Source organism: Pipra filicauda, unplaced genomic scaffold (genome assembly GCF_003945595.2).
Source record: "Pipra filicauda isolate LSUMZ 115617 unplaced genomic scaffold, ASM394559v2 scaffold80_size11013439_pilon, whole genome shotgun sequence".
NCBI classification, from domain to species: domain Eukaryota; kingdom Metazoa; phylum Chordata; class Aves; order Passeriformes; family Pipridae; genus Pipra; species Pipra filicauda.
Genome location: NW_024104987.1, coordinates 7953949 through 7972513, shown reverse-complemented (window position 1 = coordinate 7972513; position 18565 = coordinate 7953949). Strand labels below are relative to the sequence as shown.

General features: G+C 50.2%; 1 protein-coding gene, 1 long non-coding RNA gene and 1 other non-coding gene across 3 annotated transcripts in view; all 3 read right to left on the bottom strand.

Annotated features, from left to right (window-relative positions):
• SEC14L1 (SEC14 like lipid binding 1) overlaps window positions 1-4736 on the bottom strand; it is a 42317-nt gene extending 37581 nt beyond the window's left edge. The window contains exons 1-2 of the mRNA XM_039390257.1: window positions 4646-4736; window positions 2473-2563 (exon numbers count right to left, since the gene is read on the bottom strand). Of these exons, the coding sequence (XP_039246191.1) occupies window positions 2473-2535 (63 nt within the window). The 5' untranslated portion in view covers window positions 2536-2563; window positions 4646-4736. The remainder of the gene's footprint in view (window positions 1-2472; window positions 2564-4645) is intronic.
• Window positions 4737-6524: 1788 nt separating this feature from the next.
• LOC113984712 lies at window positions 6525-17905 on the bottom strand. The gene is made up of 3 exons (XR_005566845.1): window positions 17741-17905; window positions 9273-9405; window positions 6525-7363 (listed from the first exon to the last, which is right to left on the bottom strand). It is a non-coding gene; the product is annotated as an uncharacterized LOC113984712 (long non-coding RNA).
• Window positions 17512-17690, bottom strand: LOC113984715. Its single transcript, XR_003539606.1, has one exon.
• Window positions 17906-18565: the final 660 nt, after the last annotated feature.

Below are 18565 nucleotides of genomic sequence, written 5' to 3'. Positions count from 1 at the left end.
ACTCTACAGAGTGAATTACTTCTTCAGTTCCACAGAAAACCCAGGAAAAGGAGGACAACTTGCCAAATAACATTTTTAAAAGTACTCAGCACCTTAAGACGAAGATGAGATCCCACACAACAAGACCCAGGCTAGAAACAGTGATTTTTGTTAGATAACTCAGCACACAAAACCCTGCTGCCACATTCACCAAACAAAGGTTTCTCCAAAGGGCTTTTTACTGGTGACAGGTGAGTATCTCTGGTGTGTGGGTTTAAACCTCTATTTGAGGACACATTCTTCTCTCAAAGGCTGGGTGCAAATAAAAGAGAGGGGAAGAGAAGAATCAAATAAAACATGTTGTTAAGTCATTGCTGGGTGCTTTAAATTCAAGTTTGGTATATGCCAGGCCACGCACCTCCTTTCAGAAGAGCTGGTGGCACTGTTAAAACAACATTATAGCACTTCTTTGTTGAGAATATGCAATGTAGTGCTTCCACTTTAGTGAGCACAAAATTTGACACGAATATTCCTTCCAGAAATACTTCACCAACTTATGCAATCGCTATTCCACCTAGGGAAGACAGTAACAAAACAGTAACAAAGCATCAAGCTACCATATACTGTTTATACTCCTTACAGAATTTGGCTCATGGAGGCACTCCTCTACACCCTTCACAAAATGCATGGATAGTTTCGATGGATCACCTCCAGGAATTTTACAAGTTTTAAGAATCAGAAGCGACATGGCAGGAGGAGGATGTTCATCCAGTGCTCACATTCTGAACAAGTTCAAGTGATAACTCACTGCCCTGACACAGACTAAATAAATCATGTGTGTTATCGCTCATCCAGTCCCAGAAAGGATCTTGTTCAGCTGTTTCTTTTTATAAACATTCTTCTCCTCTTAGTTCACTTTTAATTTTTCAACTACTGTCTTATCCTAATTGCATATGTAGCACAGCCTCTTTCTCTCCAAAGAAAAGCCTTAAAGTAAGGAAGACCTAATATTTGGTAAAGATTATTCTTCAAATATTACCCCCAAGACACAGAACAGTTTGAGAACTCACAGTTCATATTAATAGTCAGAAGTGTTTCTAATTACACCCAATAAAGAGTTGGGAAAAATCCCGATATCAGCACTTTGACTTAAAATATCTTTGAAGAAATAACTCAAGGGAAGAATTTTTTGCCTTCAATTCGACAGCGAGGTGAAGATTTATCAGTCCAGCAAACAGCCAGAGAATTTCGTCCAAGAAACTCATTTTGGCTGATTGATATAAGAGCCAGTAGAACTCCACTGAAGGCTGAAGTTACATACACCATCAAATTTAAATTAGAAACCACCCGAAGCCCAGCTGTCAGCGTAATAAGGTCCTAAAAGACCTTAAACACATCACAGTCTGATTCTTCTGTGCTCAGGGAAATAACCACTCTCTGCCTTGAAGTGTTTGCAAGAGCAAGACCTACATGTGTAATACTGGAGGCAGCTTCAGGAATGAGATAAAAAGAAATGGAAGTATTCCCTGTAGAGTGACCTAATCCTTTTTTTGTGCCCTGAGACTGCAAAGGATCACTTCTGCAAGGAACTCTGCACTCCAAACCATGTGATCTATCCAAATATTTACACTAGGAGCACTTTTAAAACTCTCCTCTGAGGCCATCAGACGTAGTATTTTCAGCAAGTGAAATAAAACAATTATTATTCAGGTTATGATTAGTTTTAACTGTTTTTATCAGGGACAAGCTCCTTAACTGCTCTTTGTAACTAATGAGAGCCCCACAGCTGAACAGACTTTAAAATGTCAAATACCTACTTCCTTTCTGGGTTTTGTTTTTTTTTTTTTTTTTTAAAAAGAGGGAGGGAGAAGGGGAGAGGGAGAAAGAAGAAGGAACCTAATTAGGATTTCTTTTTTTATTTTAAATCACTAGTGTAACATTATCACACAAATTAGCAACTATGCAGCCAAAAGGCTTTTTGTTCATCTCTCTGACCTCCCTAGAAGCTTTTTTCTTTCCTTCCCTGAAAGTATCACTGGTGTCCTTTCTCTTTTTTCACTCAGGCTTATCCTTGCTTTCATGGCTTTCTTTGTGCTCTTGAGCCCTGTAAACTCTACCCTGATGAAGACACAACCACAACAATCTTTTAATCAATGTACATGACACTTTCTCCCATTCTAGAAGAGTTTGCTCCCAGTACTCAACTGGGCAGCATACTTTGAGCCTACTTTTGCTCTAACTTTCAAATACATCTGTAAATTATCATCTGCAAGTTTCATTTGTAAGTTATATCTAAAATTCAGGAAAATCAGAGAACATTATCTAAAAAAACCACTCTGGGCAGAGAAGCAGCCATCAAAACACATACATCTCATATTTGGCATACTGCTCCTGCTTTGTATGTTCTACAGCATCTCCAAAACGGAGCCCAGTAAGTACTCAGCAACAGAAGGGACTGTCAAGAAGAAAATTACAGCAAAAATTAATACTTACAGCCATAATTAACTCAAAAGGGTGTTTGTACACCCGTACGGGGGACTGGTACTTCTGCACCATCGCTGCAGTTAGTGAGACCAACTCAAACCTGAAAAAGAAATTTTTAAAACCATCTGTCAAACGTAGGAAGCCATTTTCAATTTCCTCATACAATTACCCCGTGCGTGGTACCCCGCGAGCAGTTCCACAGGAAACCCTTCACAATTCCTTGACGACTTTTTTTAAGACCCAAGGGGGCCTTGAAAAGCTATATATATATATTTGTCAGAAATGACTTATCATTTCTTCCAAGCACGACATAAAATTAGCACATTTTCAGGCCACTTTTAGTAACGAATCTTTAACATGGTTTATGACTCTTTGTCAGGATGGTGAGACTTCCTGTGCTGCTGAGAACCAAACACTGACACATCCCAGCGACAGGCACAGAAGCATTTCCCAGTCCCCCAGCGCTGCATGTGGGCTGCCCTGCTCAGAGCTCATGCCGAACTGGGACTGGGTTTTAAAAAAAAAATAAATAAGTAAGTACAGAAAACACAAAAAGAGGTTAAGAAATAAATGGTAAAAATTCTTGTTTTCAGAAAGAGAGAAAAAAACGGATCACTGCAGCACAGCGATACAAAGCATTCCTTCATAATCGCCAAAAACAATTAATTAAAACTTCTGGGAGAGAAACTTAAGAGAGAGATGGGGAAAAAAACCGAATTGGACGAAACTGCAAAAATTCCACTATACGGCCAGAAAAAATGTCACTGGCAACACAGCGAGGAGTTATTCCAAAGGCTTCGTGTGTGCTTTCCCCGGCTTGACCCGAACTCTCTCGACTGCAATTACGTTTATTGAAAAATCCTGGCAGCAGCACTCGCAGATGAGCCGCGGGCTGCGAGCCAGCGTCATTTTGGAGAGAAATGGGTTTGTTAGAGTAAGTTCGCTTTGCTTTTCTGTCCTTAACGCGCTCTCACGTTCCTGCAGCGCCGCGGGAGCGACACCGGCCCCGGAGCGGGGCTCGGCGGCTCCTGGGACACGGCAGGAGCCAACAAACAACCCCCGGAGCCGCGGGAAAGTTCTCCGACATCCCATTCCAGAGCGCAATTTACCCGTGACCACCCTGCATTTTACAAAAAAAAACCACCTGGATCAGCACAAACAGCCGCAAGCCCTCTGTTAATCCTCGTACAAAAAAAAGAGTTACACAACAAAGAAACTCCGCGTTTCCTCCCGCCGCGGCGCAGCCGGGACACCCCGCCAAGGGATGGGGGGACACCTCTGACAGAGCCGCGGTGTCCCGGGGGGATACGGGACACTCCGGGACGGGATGGAGGGGACATCTGCGACAGCCCCGCGTTGCTCCGGAGGGATGCGGGACACGCCGGGAAGCGATGGGGGGACACCTGTGACAGCCCCGCGGTGTCCCGGGGGATGCGGAACACCCCGGGAAGGGATGGGGGGACACCTGTGACCGCCCCGCGCTGCTCCAGGGGGATAGGAGAGATGCGGGACACGCCGCGAGGGGATGGGAAGGGAGGGGGAGGGACACCTGTGACAGCCCCGCGGTGTCCCAGAGAATGCGGAACACCCTGGGAAGGGACAGGAAGGGATGAGAGGGACACCTGTGACAGCCCCGCGTCGTCCCCGAGGGATGCGGCGGATGCGGGACACGCCGGGAGGGGACAGGAAAGGATGAGGGGGGACACCAGTGACATGCCCCGCGGGCTGCGGGACACCCCGAGAGGGGACAAGAAGGGACTGGGGGGGGGGAGCACCTGTGACAGCCCCTGCGGGATCCAGGACACTCCGGGAGGGGACAGGACGGGATGGGGGGACACCTGTGACATCCCCGAGCTGTCCCGGGGGGATCCGTCCAGGGCCCGGGAGCGCAGCAGCCGCGGCGGCGCCGCCGTGACCCGCCCGAGGACCGCCACCCCCCGCCCCACCACCACCATCACCAGCATCACCACCATCACTATCGCCACCACCACCACCACCACCACCACCCGCCACGGGCAGCGCCGGCCGCTCCCGGGGGCTCGCCGCGGGCAGCGCTGAGAGGAGCCGGCAGGCAGCGGGGCGGACAATGGGAAACTTGCCGCGGGGGCACGGCGGCGGCGGGGCTGAGGGGAGGGCAGGGCAGGGCAGGGCGCACGCTGGGCAGGCTCCGCGCCGCGCTTACCGCTCGCTCGGTCCGGCCGCGCTGTCCCCTCATGCCGCCGGGGCGGGAGCGCCGGGGGGGGCGCGGGATCCGCCGCCCGTCGTTCGCGGTGCCGGGCGGGGGCGGCCCGCGCGCCTGCGCGCTGCCGGGAGGCGGGGGGGCTGGGGCGGGAGTGGCGGCGCGCATGCGCGGCGCTGCCCCGAGAGCGTGAGGGGACAGCCGGCCATGGGATCGTATGGTGCTCTGGTGGTGAAAGGGGTTTAAAACTCACCCTGTTCCACCCCCTGCCACGGGCAGGGACGCCTTCCGCTAAACCGGGGCTCCATGCCCCCTCCAGCCTGGCCTTGAGCGCTTCCGGGGATCGCCCAGCCACTGCCTCACCACACTCATTGTTAAAAATTTCTTCCTCGGAAATAACCTAAATCTCTCCTCTTTCGGCTTAACACAGTTCCGTTTTGCCCTGTCGCTGTCTGCCCTTGTAAAAAGTCACTCTCCATCTTTTTACGAGATGCCTTTAGGCGCTGGGAGAGGCTCTGAGGTCTCCGCGGAGCCTTCCCTTCCCCAGGCTGAACACCCCCAGCTCTCCCAGCCTGGCTCGGCACCCTCACAGGGAAAAGCTTCCCAATATCCAATCTAACCCCGCTCTCTGTCAGTGTGAAGCCATTCCCCCTTGTCCTGTCACTACGTGCCCTGGTAAATAGTCTCCTTCCATGTTTCTTGTGGGCTCCCTTCAGGTACAGCGTGAAGCTGTCAGGGGAGGTTTAGGTTAGATATCAGGAACAGGTTTCTCACCTAGACGGTCGTTGAGCACTGGAACAGGGTCCCCGGGGCACTGGTCACAGCACCAAGCCTGTCTCAGTTCAAGAAGCTTCTGGACAATGCTCTCAGGCACATGGTGGGGTTGTTGGGGTGTCCCTGTGCGGGGCCAGGAGATGGACTCGATGATCCTGATGGGTCCCTTCCAACTCAGCGTATTCTGTGATTCTATGATTCTATACTAGAAGGCTGCGATTAGGTCACCCCGAAGCCTTCTCTTCTCTAGGCTGAACAATCCCAACTCTCCCAGCTTTTCCTCACAGCAAAGCTGCTCCATCCCTCTGATCATCTTGGTGCCTCTTCAGGACTCGCTCCAACAGCTCCATGTCCTTCCCATGCTGGGACCCCAGAGCTGGAGGCAGCTCTGCAGGTGGGGTCTCAACAGAGGACCTCTCACACCTCCTCACACACACAGCCACGCACACACCCTGAGTGCAGGAGGACACAGGGAGCAGGACGTGGTACACATAGTAATGTTTTGTACAGTACCAGAGTATCATAAACTGTGTTAAAATAAGGACTTCAAAGTTAGGGGCCCGTGCCTCTGCTCCCTTCAACAGCAGTATCAATGTGTTTTGTTTACCCAAAACATCTTTTACTAATGGCTCACTCCCTCTGAAAATAAATCTACTAAAATTCAGAGTCATTATCCTGGCCTTTAGGTGCAATTCTTTCTTTAGGAAAGCTGAATTTTTAATTACTATTAACAAGGGTTTCAGCTACTGCTCTTTCTTACACAAACCTTGTGTCTTTTAAAGTTAGCCAAGCACAGTCTATTGCCTGATCTGAAACTAGTCCTTACAAAAACTTGTTTAATGTGTTGAGAAATTGTTCCTCTGAATTCTGTTTCTGTTGTGGCACTTGGCCAGTTGCCTTCATGTAGCTGAACTTAACTAGTTAATCTAGTAACGCTGTAATTAGCTGTAGTTATCTGATTGATATTCCCTGCCATTATGCCTATAACATCCTTTTCCTGCTCTGAAAGCCTGAGATATAATCCTACTGGCATAGCAGGGCGAGGAATTTACGCCCACTCAGATTCCTCTTTGTTCATAACACTTCTCTCTTTAGATTCTGGGAAACGTTTTAGTTCTTACTGACTGCCACTATTCTCCTTAACCAAATGGCCATGTAACCAGAAAAACTTTATTTGGACTTTTAAAGATATTTGGTGTTTATTGATAGAGTGAAAGCACATAAGTCCGTAATTTAATGTCTAAATCAATCATGGTAAGTGTCTCAGCTGTTTTCTGCAGAAACAATAATCTTAGCAAGATAGACAAAGAAAAGTAATGTGGTTTTAAAATTTTCTATTATCATTTATATCCCTGTTACATCTCATACGAAAGCTCTAGCCATGTGTCATTAGCAGGAATATAAAGGAATAAACGTGTGGGTGAAATGTTTCAGGAAAGCTGTGAGGCATGCGGGAGACTGAAGCCCAGAGGACACAGACTGAAAGTGCAAACTGTTCAATATTTTCAGCAAACTAGGAATGCAGATTGCTAGATAGGAAGGGAAGTTTGGCCCTAGGGAGGTTATGCAAGGTCAGTCAGTTCCCTCCATCTGAGCACTTTTCCTGGTTTGCATTCCTTCACGTTAGGAACTTTGGTTATACAACCCCAAGCAATTGTTATCTTGTTTCAGGCGATGTTGCCATGGAAATTAATGAGAACTATTGGTAGTCAAACCTTTGAAATTAATAATATCTAACTTAAACTGCAGTTGCCTGGGAGCAGTGCAGGGCTGACGTATACCAAGAAAAGATTCAAAATGCCTCTTGGTTGTGCTGGAATGTAGTTCAAGCCCCTGGAATTTCAGCAGGCAGGAACTTGCTCTAGTTTCTTTTGTTTGTGTCCCAGGGAGTGAAGAAAAGTGAAGCAAATCTGACTTCTTACTGTCCAGCAGGTCTGATCTTCAGAGCTGTTGTAGTAAAGAAAAGAGATTGTCAGCACTTCTTGACAAGAGAGAACGTGTTCATTCAAGATCTTGCTGCTATGCCATATGTTTATTAAAATATGTGGAAAAGGGATGAGAGTTTGAGCTCAGGCAAACTGAAGGCTTCAAGAGCCATTCCCTAACAAATCAATCCCATCTGAGTCGGTGGAATTTTTTATGTACCACTGGCTACATTGAAATAAATACCTCCTTCCTGAACCTTTAAAACCATGAAAAAGGTCCCAAATTATACCATTCCCAGCTAAAATAAGCATGATGACTGACAAACAGCTAATGGGACAGAGTTGTGCCCTGGGGACATTGATTCTGGTTTTCACAGACTTATTATTTAATGCATCACGGGTACTTCACTAGGTGTCACCATTTTTTCTTTCCCTTGTCAGTCTAGGGAGACAGAACCTGGTGGTGCGGGATGGGAGGAGGTGTGAATTCCTTCACTCCTTTACTCTTAAAACTGACTGTGACACCCAAGTTCAGCCCTCTAGACACAGACCTGACTGTGCTCATCTGTGACAGCTTTACATATTTTTGAACGCTCTCTGGACAGCCCATACTGGGAAAACGATACACAGGAGGAGGAATTCCTCTGAAGATCTTAAAGGCCTTTGTAATGGCAGGGAAGACATTAATAATCCCAATATGCAGGAATAAATATTGAGGCTCACAAAATGCTGTAGAAAAAGTCATGCAGCAAGTCAGTATAAGAAAGGAGACCAGAGCTCTTCTCTTCATTCCCAAACACTTATTCCCTTATTCCCAAACACTCCTGCCTTTTAGCTCTGTGGTAATTTTCCACTATTCGCAAGATTGGGAAAAGGGTAAAAATATCTCCAGACTGGCCTCTGTTCAGAGAGGGGATGTTAATGTACGATACCTAGAAGGTGTTAAACTCTTGTGCTGAGATTTTTATTCAGAATTAAACCAGCCTTAGTTTGCTGTAGTTCAGTGCCCCATAAGTGAAGATGTATTAACTTTATACCACTGTTCGATTTATCTGTACTTTCCCATGTGTCCCGCTGTAGAAAAGCCTTAAATGACCTTGTAAACTGAAGCCCTTTATGTTTTGATGCCACAAACAGCCAGAAACATGTTTTTTCCTCTCTTCTCAAGTGACTGGTAGGAAAATTGAATTGTAGGCTGGGAGCTGGCCAGGGACACCAGCTGCCAGCGCTCGGAGTCCAGCAGCTGACATCAGAGCACAGGCACCGTTGACATAGCAAAGGTTACGCAGACAGACGTTAGCAAATAGGCCCCAAGTCCTGATTCATGAAATAGATGAATCAGGATGAGCGTGTGGCACACATCCCAGCCCTTAGCCACACGCTCTCCCTGCAAAGCCTGTAACCATCCAAGGCTCCCTGCCTGGAGTTCAGTGTCGCTGCTCATGAGCCGTGCGGTGCTAAAACAAAAGTGAGCAGGTGGTGCAGGGGGGGCTGCTCGTACAGAAATAATTAAAGCATGAGGAGCTGGAGCAGATATTCCAACACACATTCCAATCCCGTGTTGGATATTTGTAACACCTAAAAGGCTGATGGCACCGTCTTCTCAGGGGAGCGCGAGGAGGGGGAGACACCCCTTGGGGCTTCCACATGATTATTTTATCCCTCAGACTTTGGGGGGGCAAAATACCAAATGGAATTCCCCTCCCCCCCCAATGACCTTTTTTCCAGTCTAAAGGGAAAAACACTTGGATGATAACTTATTTGCTGGGGAATTTTATCGTTGTTGAAGATGCCAAGCTCATAATACAGGGAGCTGGAGTTGTGAGCAAGGAAGGGTTCATTGGCCTGTTGGGAACGCCCAGCTTTTCTAATTGCCTTTGGACACAGCCCTGTGTCTATGTGCCACTGCCTGGGAGCTTCCTGGTACCTACCTCACAGGGAAGAGCCTGTTTCCAGTTGTCCCTTCAAGTGACTTAAAGGACTGCCAGGATCTGATCAGTCAATCCTTAGAAAAACAGCAGTCTCAGCCAAGAGGCTCAGCAAATGCAACGATGAGTAAATTTCCTATAAAAATAAAAACAAAGGCTGTTTACCATCCCTCCTTTTCATGAGTCTGACAGTACAAATACTCTCAGCTACTTCAACAAGCACTGAGTCAAGCTGTTGGGTCACTCTCCAGGTAGAGACTTTGTCCCTGTTTGCCTCTAACATGTTGATAATTACTATTTTTTTTTTTTTAATACTAGAGGAATAATAAGAAATAACTACTTATTATTAAAAGTATTGCACAAATCCAGCTCTTTTTAAAGGACACACTGACTCCACCAGTGCTGGCTCTGCACCCTGTGGGCAAACACAGCACCTTTCAGTGGGGCTCCATCAGGACAAGCCTCCTTTGTGGCTGCTGCTCCGCCAGCATCACAGTGCCTGTATCTGTTCAGCTTATTCCTGTGCCTGGAGGAAAATGAGGCATTATGAGGCACTTGCACACCTAAATTACTACCAGTATAGCTATTTCAGGGTTTATTTTTGAAATCACACTGTCTGTGGATCAGGCCTGTGCTGGCAGCTTTCATCCAAGCATGTTTTAGAACTCGACAAACACGAGTTTCATGATGCTGTTTGCAGCCCCTAAAAATGCTGCTTATCTTCTCCGATCAGCATCATTCTTTGCATGAATTCCGGTCCTGTATCCAAGGCAATCTCATTATTTGCTATACACGCTCAATCTGCTGGCTAATTTCTTTTCCCTTCTCATGGGGGAGGAACATTCCTTGTGCCTCCACAGGCGAGCCTGTGTTTGGGGGATTAAAGAAAGCAAGCAAGACGCATGAAAAATGTCACCCACTCGCGGCGGCGGCGGTGGCCTGAATGGGAGCTCAGCTCAGAGACAGATGTTCCTTCCAATTGAATCGTCTGTGTCACTGATTCCAGCGGGTTCAGCGCTCCGGAGAGGTGTGAGGCGGAGGGCATGGCTGAGCAGAAGGCTGGCTGCGTCCAGGGAGCTGGCACGTTGCAGGCAGCAGCTCTGCTGATTTTGACACGGCTGCAGCATTAATCTGCCTCGGCCTCGAGCACCACTGGCTGTCTGTCCTGGAATTAATTTGGCTAATGTACCGCGTGACGGAAAGCCACGTTTGCAATCTCTTTGCTAGGCAAGGCTGAACAGATTGATAGCATGCTCTGTCCCTGGGTAAGTGAACTGGTAGCAGAGCTCCACTGAAGGGACACAACCTGAGAGTTTGGCTCCATCTCCCTAGGGATGAGAGGTGAGATGTTTAACACCTCCTGGCTCTGGTAGCTGTCAGGGGGAGCCTGAGCAGACAGGGAAGAGGTGGAGTTGCCTTTTGAGTCAAGCACTGGTTCTGCAACCCCAGTGCAAGTGGGAGGTGTCGGAGTTTTTCTGAGGGCAGGTTCCAATATCAGTCTCAAAATAACTTGGTTTGACGAGGGGGATGGTCTCCGGCACAGGAAGCCTATTTGCAGTTGTGGTTTCCAGCTGGTGGCTACAGACTAATGTGTGACCACTAAGTATTTGACATTAGCTAATGAACAGCTGTTTGATTTGCTTTTGGTCACAGCCAGGCTGAGTCTGAATTAAACAAGAGCCCAGTGATGGAAAGGGCCGATATGCCCCAGAACAACTCCCTGGACAGAGACTGGAGACAAGCCCAATGCTTTGTTTGTGCCCCCTCCCCAAGACCCCCTGTGCGCCTGAGCCCTCCTGGGCCTTTGCCACACCACTTCTGTGGGGAGCAAGAAAGGGGAGGAGTCTTGAGCATCCAGGAGGAGGCAAGAGGCAGGTGAATATGGCAGTGGGGAGGGTCAAGGCAGCACCGGCCCATCAGCAGCAAGACCCCAGGCTCCAGAACCCAGCAGGTTCACCCAGAGATCACATCCAGCTCGGGAAGCAGAGGAGGGTGCACAATAGACAAGAATGACATGAGAGAGAGACCACTGCCTATCCACCAGAGCCCCAGCTAAATTAATTTTATATCTCAATCAGTAGGAAAGGACTTTTTGAAGGAGCCTGGGCACCCCTTTACCACCACTGTGAGATGCACTGAGTGAGCAGCTGTGTGCCTTCCCTTCCCTTCACTGCTGTGGCCACATCCAGCACTGGCACATTCAGCAACACGCAGAGAACCAGAGGTGATTGCAAAAAAGCCATTAGTACGTGGATGTAAACCACAGCACGGCACTGCTCAAACTAACCCAGAAGGAGGCTTAAATGTAGGCAAGCTAACTGCCAAAAATAAGCCCCAACCCACCCTGGCTGCTGCGCTGTGCCATGGGAACAATATTGTGCATGTGATCAGATTCAGCAGGACACAAGCAGCCTAAGGGTCTTTTTACATTTGGCTTGAAAAGGCTAAAAATAGACCCCAAACCTCATTCTTTTTTTGCATTGCCATCTCCTCTGCCTCTTCCTATTCACTGGCACTTTTACATGCAAAGCAGGATTTGGGATCCAAGGCCCCGTAATTAGACTCCAGCCCGGCAGCTGCAAGTGGAACAGCTGGAGGTGTTATTTTTATGGGTTATTAATTGACTCCATGAAAGCCCAGCAAACAGAGACAGCCAGCGAGCCGCAGCCCACAGCCACATGACAAGGTCTTAGCGACAGGAAAAGATAAAATAAAAGAGAGAACCCAGAATCCTAAAGCCGATTAGTTATAGCAATTTCTCCAAAGCTAAATATAGGAAAAAAATCCTCTCCCATCTTCACTCCGTTGGCGGAGATGAGAAAGCACAAGGAAGGAGATAGAGAGAAATTTCATTTTTCACTTAACCCCATCATGGGTTGCAGAGAGAAATAGCTGCTTTGGTGATGCTCCCAATATTTAAATCCAGCTTCCCTGGCAGCTACACCCTGACCAGCCCTTTCCTTGGCACTGACAAGTGGAGCTGCACTTGCTCCAGCCTCCCCATGCTGGGCAGGGAAAGGTCCCAGTGCCATCCCAGCACCCAGTCATGTCCAGGCTGGCACAGTCCCCAGTGCCTCTGCTCACCTGCCAAGGTGAGCTTGCAGAGCCTCCCCTCGAAGTGGCTGAACCACCCACACTGCCCAAAACCAAAACAGGGGAGAGCCAGGAGACCTCCTGCCTCCAGCTCTCCTTCCTCCCTGTCTTTCCTGCAACTGAGACAGACAAGGCTTGGGGACAGGTGAAGCCACTTAGTGCCAGGAGAGAAACCTCCCATCAGGGGCCGGAGCAAGGAAAAGCTTAGAGTTTTGGCAGCAGGAAGGAAATGGACCCGGGTCATCACCTTGGCAAAGCTTATTGCACATCTCCTCAGACCTCAGGGAAATAAATAACAGGCAACTCCAGCAGAGATGCTGAGAGGCTGGGAAACCAGCAGAGCATTTCAGATTTATGGGAAATTAATTTAGCTCCAGTCTGGTTCTGGCAGCCAGCAAGGCCCTGTCCCCAAGACAGCCCACTCTGCTGGTCTGAGCTGTGGCCTCTTTGTTCAGACCTTCAGCTTAACTTGCCAAAATAAATCACAGTCCTAGGCCAGAGGTGGAGCAGCACCTCTCCCAGCACAGAGGACAGCAAGGGTCCCAGCACTACGCATCACCTGTGCTGGCAGCCAAAGGGGAAGGGGAGGCAGCAGAAAGGCTGCTGTTCCTTGGAATCTGCTTTGCCAATATCTTGCCAAAACTCAGCCCAACAGAGCCCCCTCCTTATAAGGATGCAGGACAGGGGCTTCAAAAGCATGGATTTCATGCTGATACGTGGCCTGTCCCCAGGCTGGAGGCCCCCACAGGAGCACCAGCTCCACGCAGAACAAACGGCAGAAGTGCCAGGGGCACAGGGACAGCCCAGGTTTCCCAATGGGTCCAGCAGGGCTGAGTACCCAGCTACAGGACTACAGAGACACATTGCTTTCTCCTCACCCATTAACTCATCCCACCCAGACAATTGCTCTGTGTCTGACAGCACGGGAGCAGCTGTGGGTTTGCACAGTCCCTGTGTCCCCAGGGTGCTCCATGGAGCCCTCCCACACTACCTTTAACCCAGGCAGGTGGGCTGCAAACATGCTACAGGAAGGGAACTCGACATCACCCGAGTGACCCTGCTCAGGCTTGGGGAGATACATGTTGCTCCTGCATCCACAGGTCTGGCGTTCCCACATCTCTCCAGGCATTTTTTCCCTAGTAAGTCTCAGTCTCTGCCATCTGTGCTACCATCACACCTCTCCACAAGATCCAAAGCCGTGGTTGCACAGGGATAGACAGCGCTTTGGGGACAGCAGAAGGGAAGGGAGGCTTCTTCGAGGGGGTGTCAGAACCACAGGTGACGTTGCTGGAGAGCAGAGAGCTGCAGGCAGCTCCCAGGGTTGCAAAAGTCTTTGGCCTCCACAGCGTGGGATGGGGATCTGAGAGCAAAGCACATCAAGTGAGCTGAAGAGAGTGACATTTTCCTTCCCAGCTGCTATATCCGTGCCCACACAGCCGGTGGGATGACTCCGTGCAGCTAATGATGCAACGTGATTAGTAAACAGATGATGCATTTGCACCAGGAAGGAAAAAAAAAAAAGAGGAAGAGGGGAGAAAAAAGGAAGAAAACAAGCCACATTCCGGGCTAGCAGCATGCAGCAGTGAGTTCTTTAAAAATCTGCTGAGGAAGGCACTTGCACAGCACATGGTTTGGGCAGATCAATGAAGCTGCAAAGCGGCCTGGCAGGCACACAAATCCACTTTCTAATGAAATTTACAGCAAGTGGAATTTAGGTCACTACTCGGAAGCATTCAGTTTATTCCAGGCAGCTTTTAAAATATTTAAGGAATAGCTGTCAAATTAAGCCTGCTCACCTCTGGCTGAAAGGTTCAACTTGAAGCCATGGCAGATTTCTTAGCTATGGCTTAAAAATATATATTCTTAAGGTTTCTTTGATTGCCCCCTCCTTTTGTCATCACAGTGATTGACAGGAACTGCCACGCAATCCTGGCTCTGGTGGGAGCTGAGAGCCCAGGGGACACTCAGGCTGTGCCCAGCTCAGCCTTGTCCTTCCCCAGGGTCAGGGCAGTGAGACAGCAGATGTGACCTTCCTGCAGCCTGTGCTCTCCCTCCAGCAGAGACCACAGGAATTTATCTGCTGCTGAAGGAAAAGCAGTGCTACAGCCAGACCTAAAAACAGCTCCCGAGGGAGCAGATAAAAGCAGCCTCTTAGCAGAGGTGAACCTTCACTAAAGCTGAGTGATGCTGACTGGAAGGATCTGGGCTGGACTGCTGGTTGCCAGCACTATTCCCAGATGTCACACTCTAAGAGAGCTGTCAGAGCCACCTCAGCAGGTGATGGAGGGAGAGGAAAGGTGGAAACCAGGCAGTTCTCTGGCTGTTTACCCTGCAGAAGTGGCCACAGCCCCAATTCTGCACACTCGCAATTCCTGCACAGATCAGAGCTAAAGTACAGACATTTCCTCTTCCGACAATGCAAAGTTCAACCCTTTGCATAACACACTGACACTGTGAACCAATTCCTGCCCCAGCTCAAGGTCCAGCCGGGCACAGACCTCTCAGCTCTTCCAGCCTCAGCATAAACCAGGAGCAGAGGAGGAGAGAGCAGAAGGCAGCCTCGCAGCAGGGCTGGGCTCCCAGCGTGGGGCTGGTTCCTGGCCAGCTTTCAAGGACTGACCCAGTAAAGGAGCACTGTGGCCTCGTGGTTACAGGGGCTGAGGGCTTAGTGGGAGGGGAGAGGCCACAGCCACGGCAAGGCACTCGCTGGGACGTGCTCTGAAGGACAAAGAGGTTTTCTTCCCATTGCTCACCAACTTGCCCTACTTTGGCAGCTGCCTGCTGCAGCCCAGGCATCTGCCCTGCCCACAGGGTACCTGCTTCCTTTCCACAGGGTCTGACTGGATCCCAGCCTGGCCCCAGTGCTTGGGATTTGGCCTGTCTGCAGTTCAGGTAAAACACAAGCGCCCATGCAAACACCTCTGCCTCCTTCCTTGTTATTTTTGAGCTGCACACATAAATATCCATTTCATGCTCAGCTGATGGAGGATTTGCTTGGCTGGGTTATGACCCTGGCTGGGGCTCCACAGCTGGCTTTGTACCAGGATCTGGCACTGGAGGACACGGTCGGTCCCTGACCTACCTCCCACAGTCACTCTTGGCCGTGGATGAGCACACCAGGATGCAAGTGCTGAGCACCACTGCTGCACCACCCACCACGGCCCCGGGGGGCTTTTCTTCCTGCTCTGCCTTGCAGGACACTGTCAGGCACAGCAAAAGCCAGGCATGGAGAGGGATGAGCTGGGACCAGTGTGCAGAGAAAACACCATCCCTGCACAGCTCCACAAGCCTTGCTTTCCTCCCCTGCTGGCACTGCCCTCTCCAAATGGCTCAGCTTTGACCTCGGGTTAATTCACACCAGTGCCCATTCAGCCAGATCACCACGTTGGCAACAACCCCTTTGGATGGAGAATCTCACAGGCAGGCTCAGGGCACTGGTGGTCCCGGTGGCCTCCCTGCCCCAGAGCTAGGACCTGTCCCCAGGTGGAAGGAAAGGGAACTTGGCATGTGCAAGTTATCCCTCTGAGCAGCCTCTCCCAGGTACCCACGCTGGAGGTGGGCACTAACTGATCAAACCCACGGCTAACCTGCCTCCCCCTGCTCACAGACGCTGCCTACGAGCAATTCCCGGCTGTCCAGGATTGGCCTTGTCCACAGAGCACCTGGAGAGCCCAGCTGGGAATTGTATAATGCACCAGCAGCATGGGCTGCTGCTGAGGCACAGAGCAGGGGTGTAATCCCACCACGGCCTCCTGTCTGTGCATCCCATTAAAGGAAAAAAAAGTCTCCTGCTTTTCCAGTTGCAGTGAAAGCCAAGGATTCTGCGGAGCTCCACACCCTCTAGTGGAGGTGGGAGCTTGGCACACGGAGATGCTCCCAAATCCTGCAGCACTCCCGAATTCAATGCAGGATCCAATTCCCCCTACAGCTCCCCAAAGCAGGACTGAGGTGACTACAGGTGTCAGTGCAGCAGCAGCTCTGTGCCTGCCTGCACACACACCTGCAGCATGCTAAGCATCCTTCTACTTCGTTCATGCACAGTAGGAAATATTAAATATGAAGAAAGGAAGAAAGTCAGTTTTGAGAAATGGATTTTATTTATGTTTACCGTCTAGTTAGGTAAATCTGCTTTCTGTAACTACAGGAAAGCTGGAGAGGGACTTTTTACAAGAGCCTGGAGTGACAGGACAACAGGAATGGCTTCAAACTGACAGAGGGCAGGGTAAGATTGAATGATAGGAAAAAAATCCTTACTAAGAGGGTGGGGAGGCCCTGGTACAGGTTGCCCAGAGCAACTGTGGCTGCCCCATCTCTGGAAGTGCCCAAGGCCAGGTTGGACAGGGCTTGGAGCAACCTGGAATAGTGGAAGGTGTCCCTGCCCACAGAAGGGGGGTTGGAACTACATGATCTTTCAGGTCCCTTCCAATCCAAACCATTCCTCCTAGAAGACCATACAGGTAAAATTAAACTGCAAGGGCAGCTCTCACCAATCTGTAGAACCATCTCCTGGTCCAGACACCTGAAAAGAAACAACCACGATGTTCAGCCAGAGACCTTTGTCCTACACAGACCCATCTCCTCTGGATCAGCGTTAACTGAAGCATTATCCCACCCTCAGCTCTCCACAAGTCCTTCCCAGTAGCATCTCTACCATGAACACTTCCCAACAGCTCACCAGAGCCAGATCACCCATCTGACAGCAACAAGAAGCAGGAAAAGCACGTTTTATTTTTGGCAAGGAATTTTTGCCAAAGCAATGATCACTCTGGTGCCAGGTTCCCAGCACAGGCCTTCTCCTCTCCCCTTCCCCTGAGCTGACCCCAGCTGAATCCCCCCCAACTGCAGGAGAGAAACCAAACATGTAACAAGAGAGCAAAGTACACAACTTCAACAAAGCCTTCCATCTGCTCAAGTACAGAAACCACCTTATCACTATTTCCTACTGAGTGGGGAACAAAGTTTTGGAACTCAAATACTATCTAGTGATAAATCAGGTGAAAAAAAAAAAAAGTCTGAACAAACATACCCAAGTTCTGTTTTCCACACCTGAGAGAGTATCACTTTGATTTTGCTACGTGATTTTCGAAACAAGACTCAGCATACACTAAAGAATCTAAATCCTGTGTTTCCCTGGATAAGGGGGTGCAGATGTTGTATGCAGTATCATACATGACCATCAAAATGCTTCATGAATGCTCACACCTGTTACTGCACAGGTGAGCCCCAGCACGGAGCCCACCTGGGAGCTGATCTCGGGCACGGGTCAGACTGGCTGGGACGAGGCTGGGCCTGCTGGCCCCACCACCCAGCAGCCCTTCCCCAGCCCACAGACCCCCTGCCCCTGCCCAGGAGGGACACACGGGGCTCACCCGACTCACCTGGTCCTCCCTCCCCTCAGGAATGGCAGCACCAAGTGCCAACACACCCGCCCATGTCACCATCAGGGGCTGTGGCTCCTCGGAGGCCCTGGCAGGAAATCCTGTGACAGAAAAACTTCTGTGAAATTCCCAGGAAAAACAACAGTCCAGTCTGGCTGTTGGTCCTGGAGAACACCCTGCAGCCCCCTCCCCACTGCACAGCTCACCCCCTGGGCCCAACTCAGCTCTCCCCCACCACCTCAAGCCCCCTCACTCTGTGCTCCTGCCCCACACCCACACCCTGCTGTGGGCTCCAACACCTCCCCCAGGGAGGAACCACAGCCCAGGGCTGTCCTTGCACAGAACCCCAGCCCTCCTACTGACCCCCCTACACTGCAGCTCCCCCCAGAACCGCATATGCTGCCCCCCAGTACCTTACCATCCTGCACACTACATCCCAAATCCCACTGCACTGCCCGAGCCCCCCAAACCCTGCCTCCTCCAGCCCCTCCACGGAACCCCACACCCTGCCCCCCAGTACCTTACCACCTCCCCACTGAATCCCAAGCACCGCACCCCTGCATCCCCCCAGCATTCCAGCCCCCAATACCTGCCTCCCCCAGCCCCATACCCTGGCCCCCAGTACCTCACCACCCCCCGACACTGCATCCCCTCCAGTGTTCCAGTCCCCAAACCCTGCCTCTCCCAATCCCCCATTGAAGGCCCTCCTGTACCCCATACCCTGCCCCCCAAGCCTTCACTACCCCATCACCGCATCCCAAGCTCCCCCTGCACTCCCGTAGCGCTCCAGCCCCCCAATACCTGCCTCCCCCAGCCCCATATCCT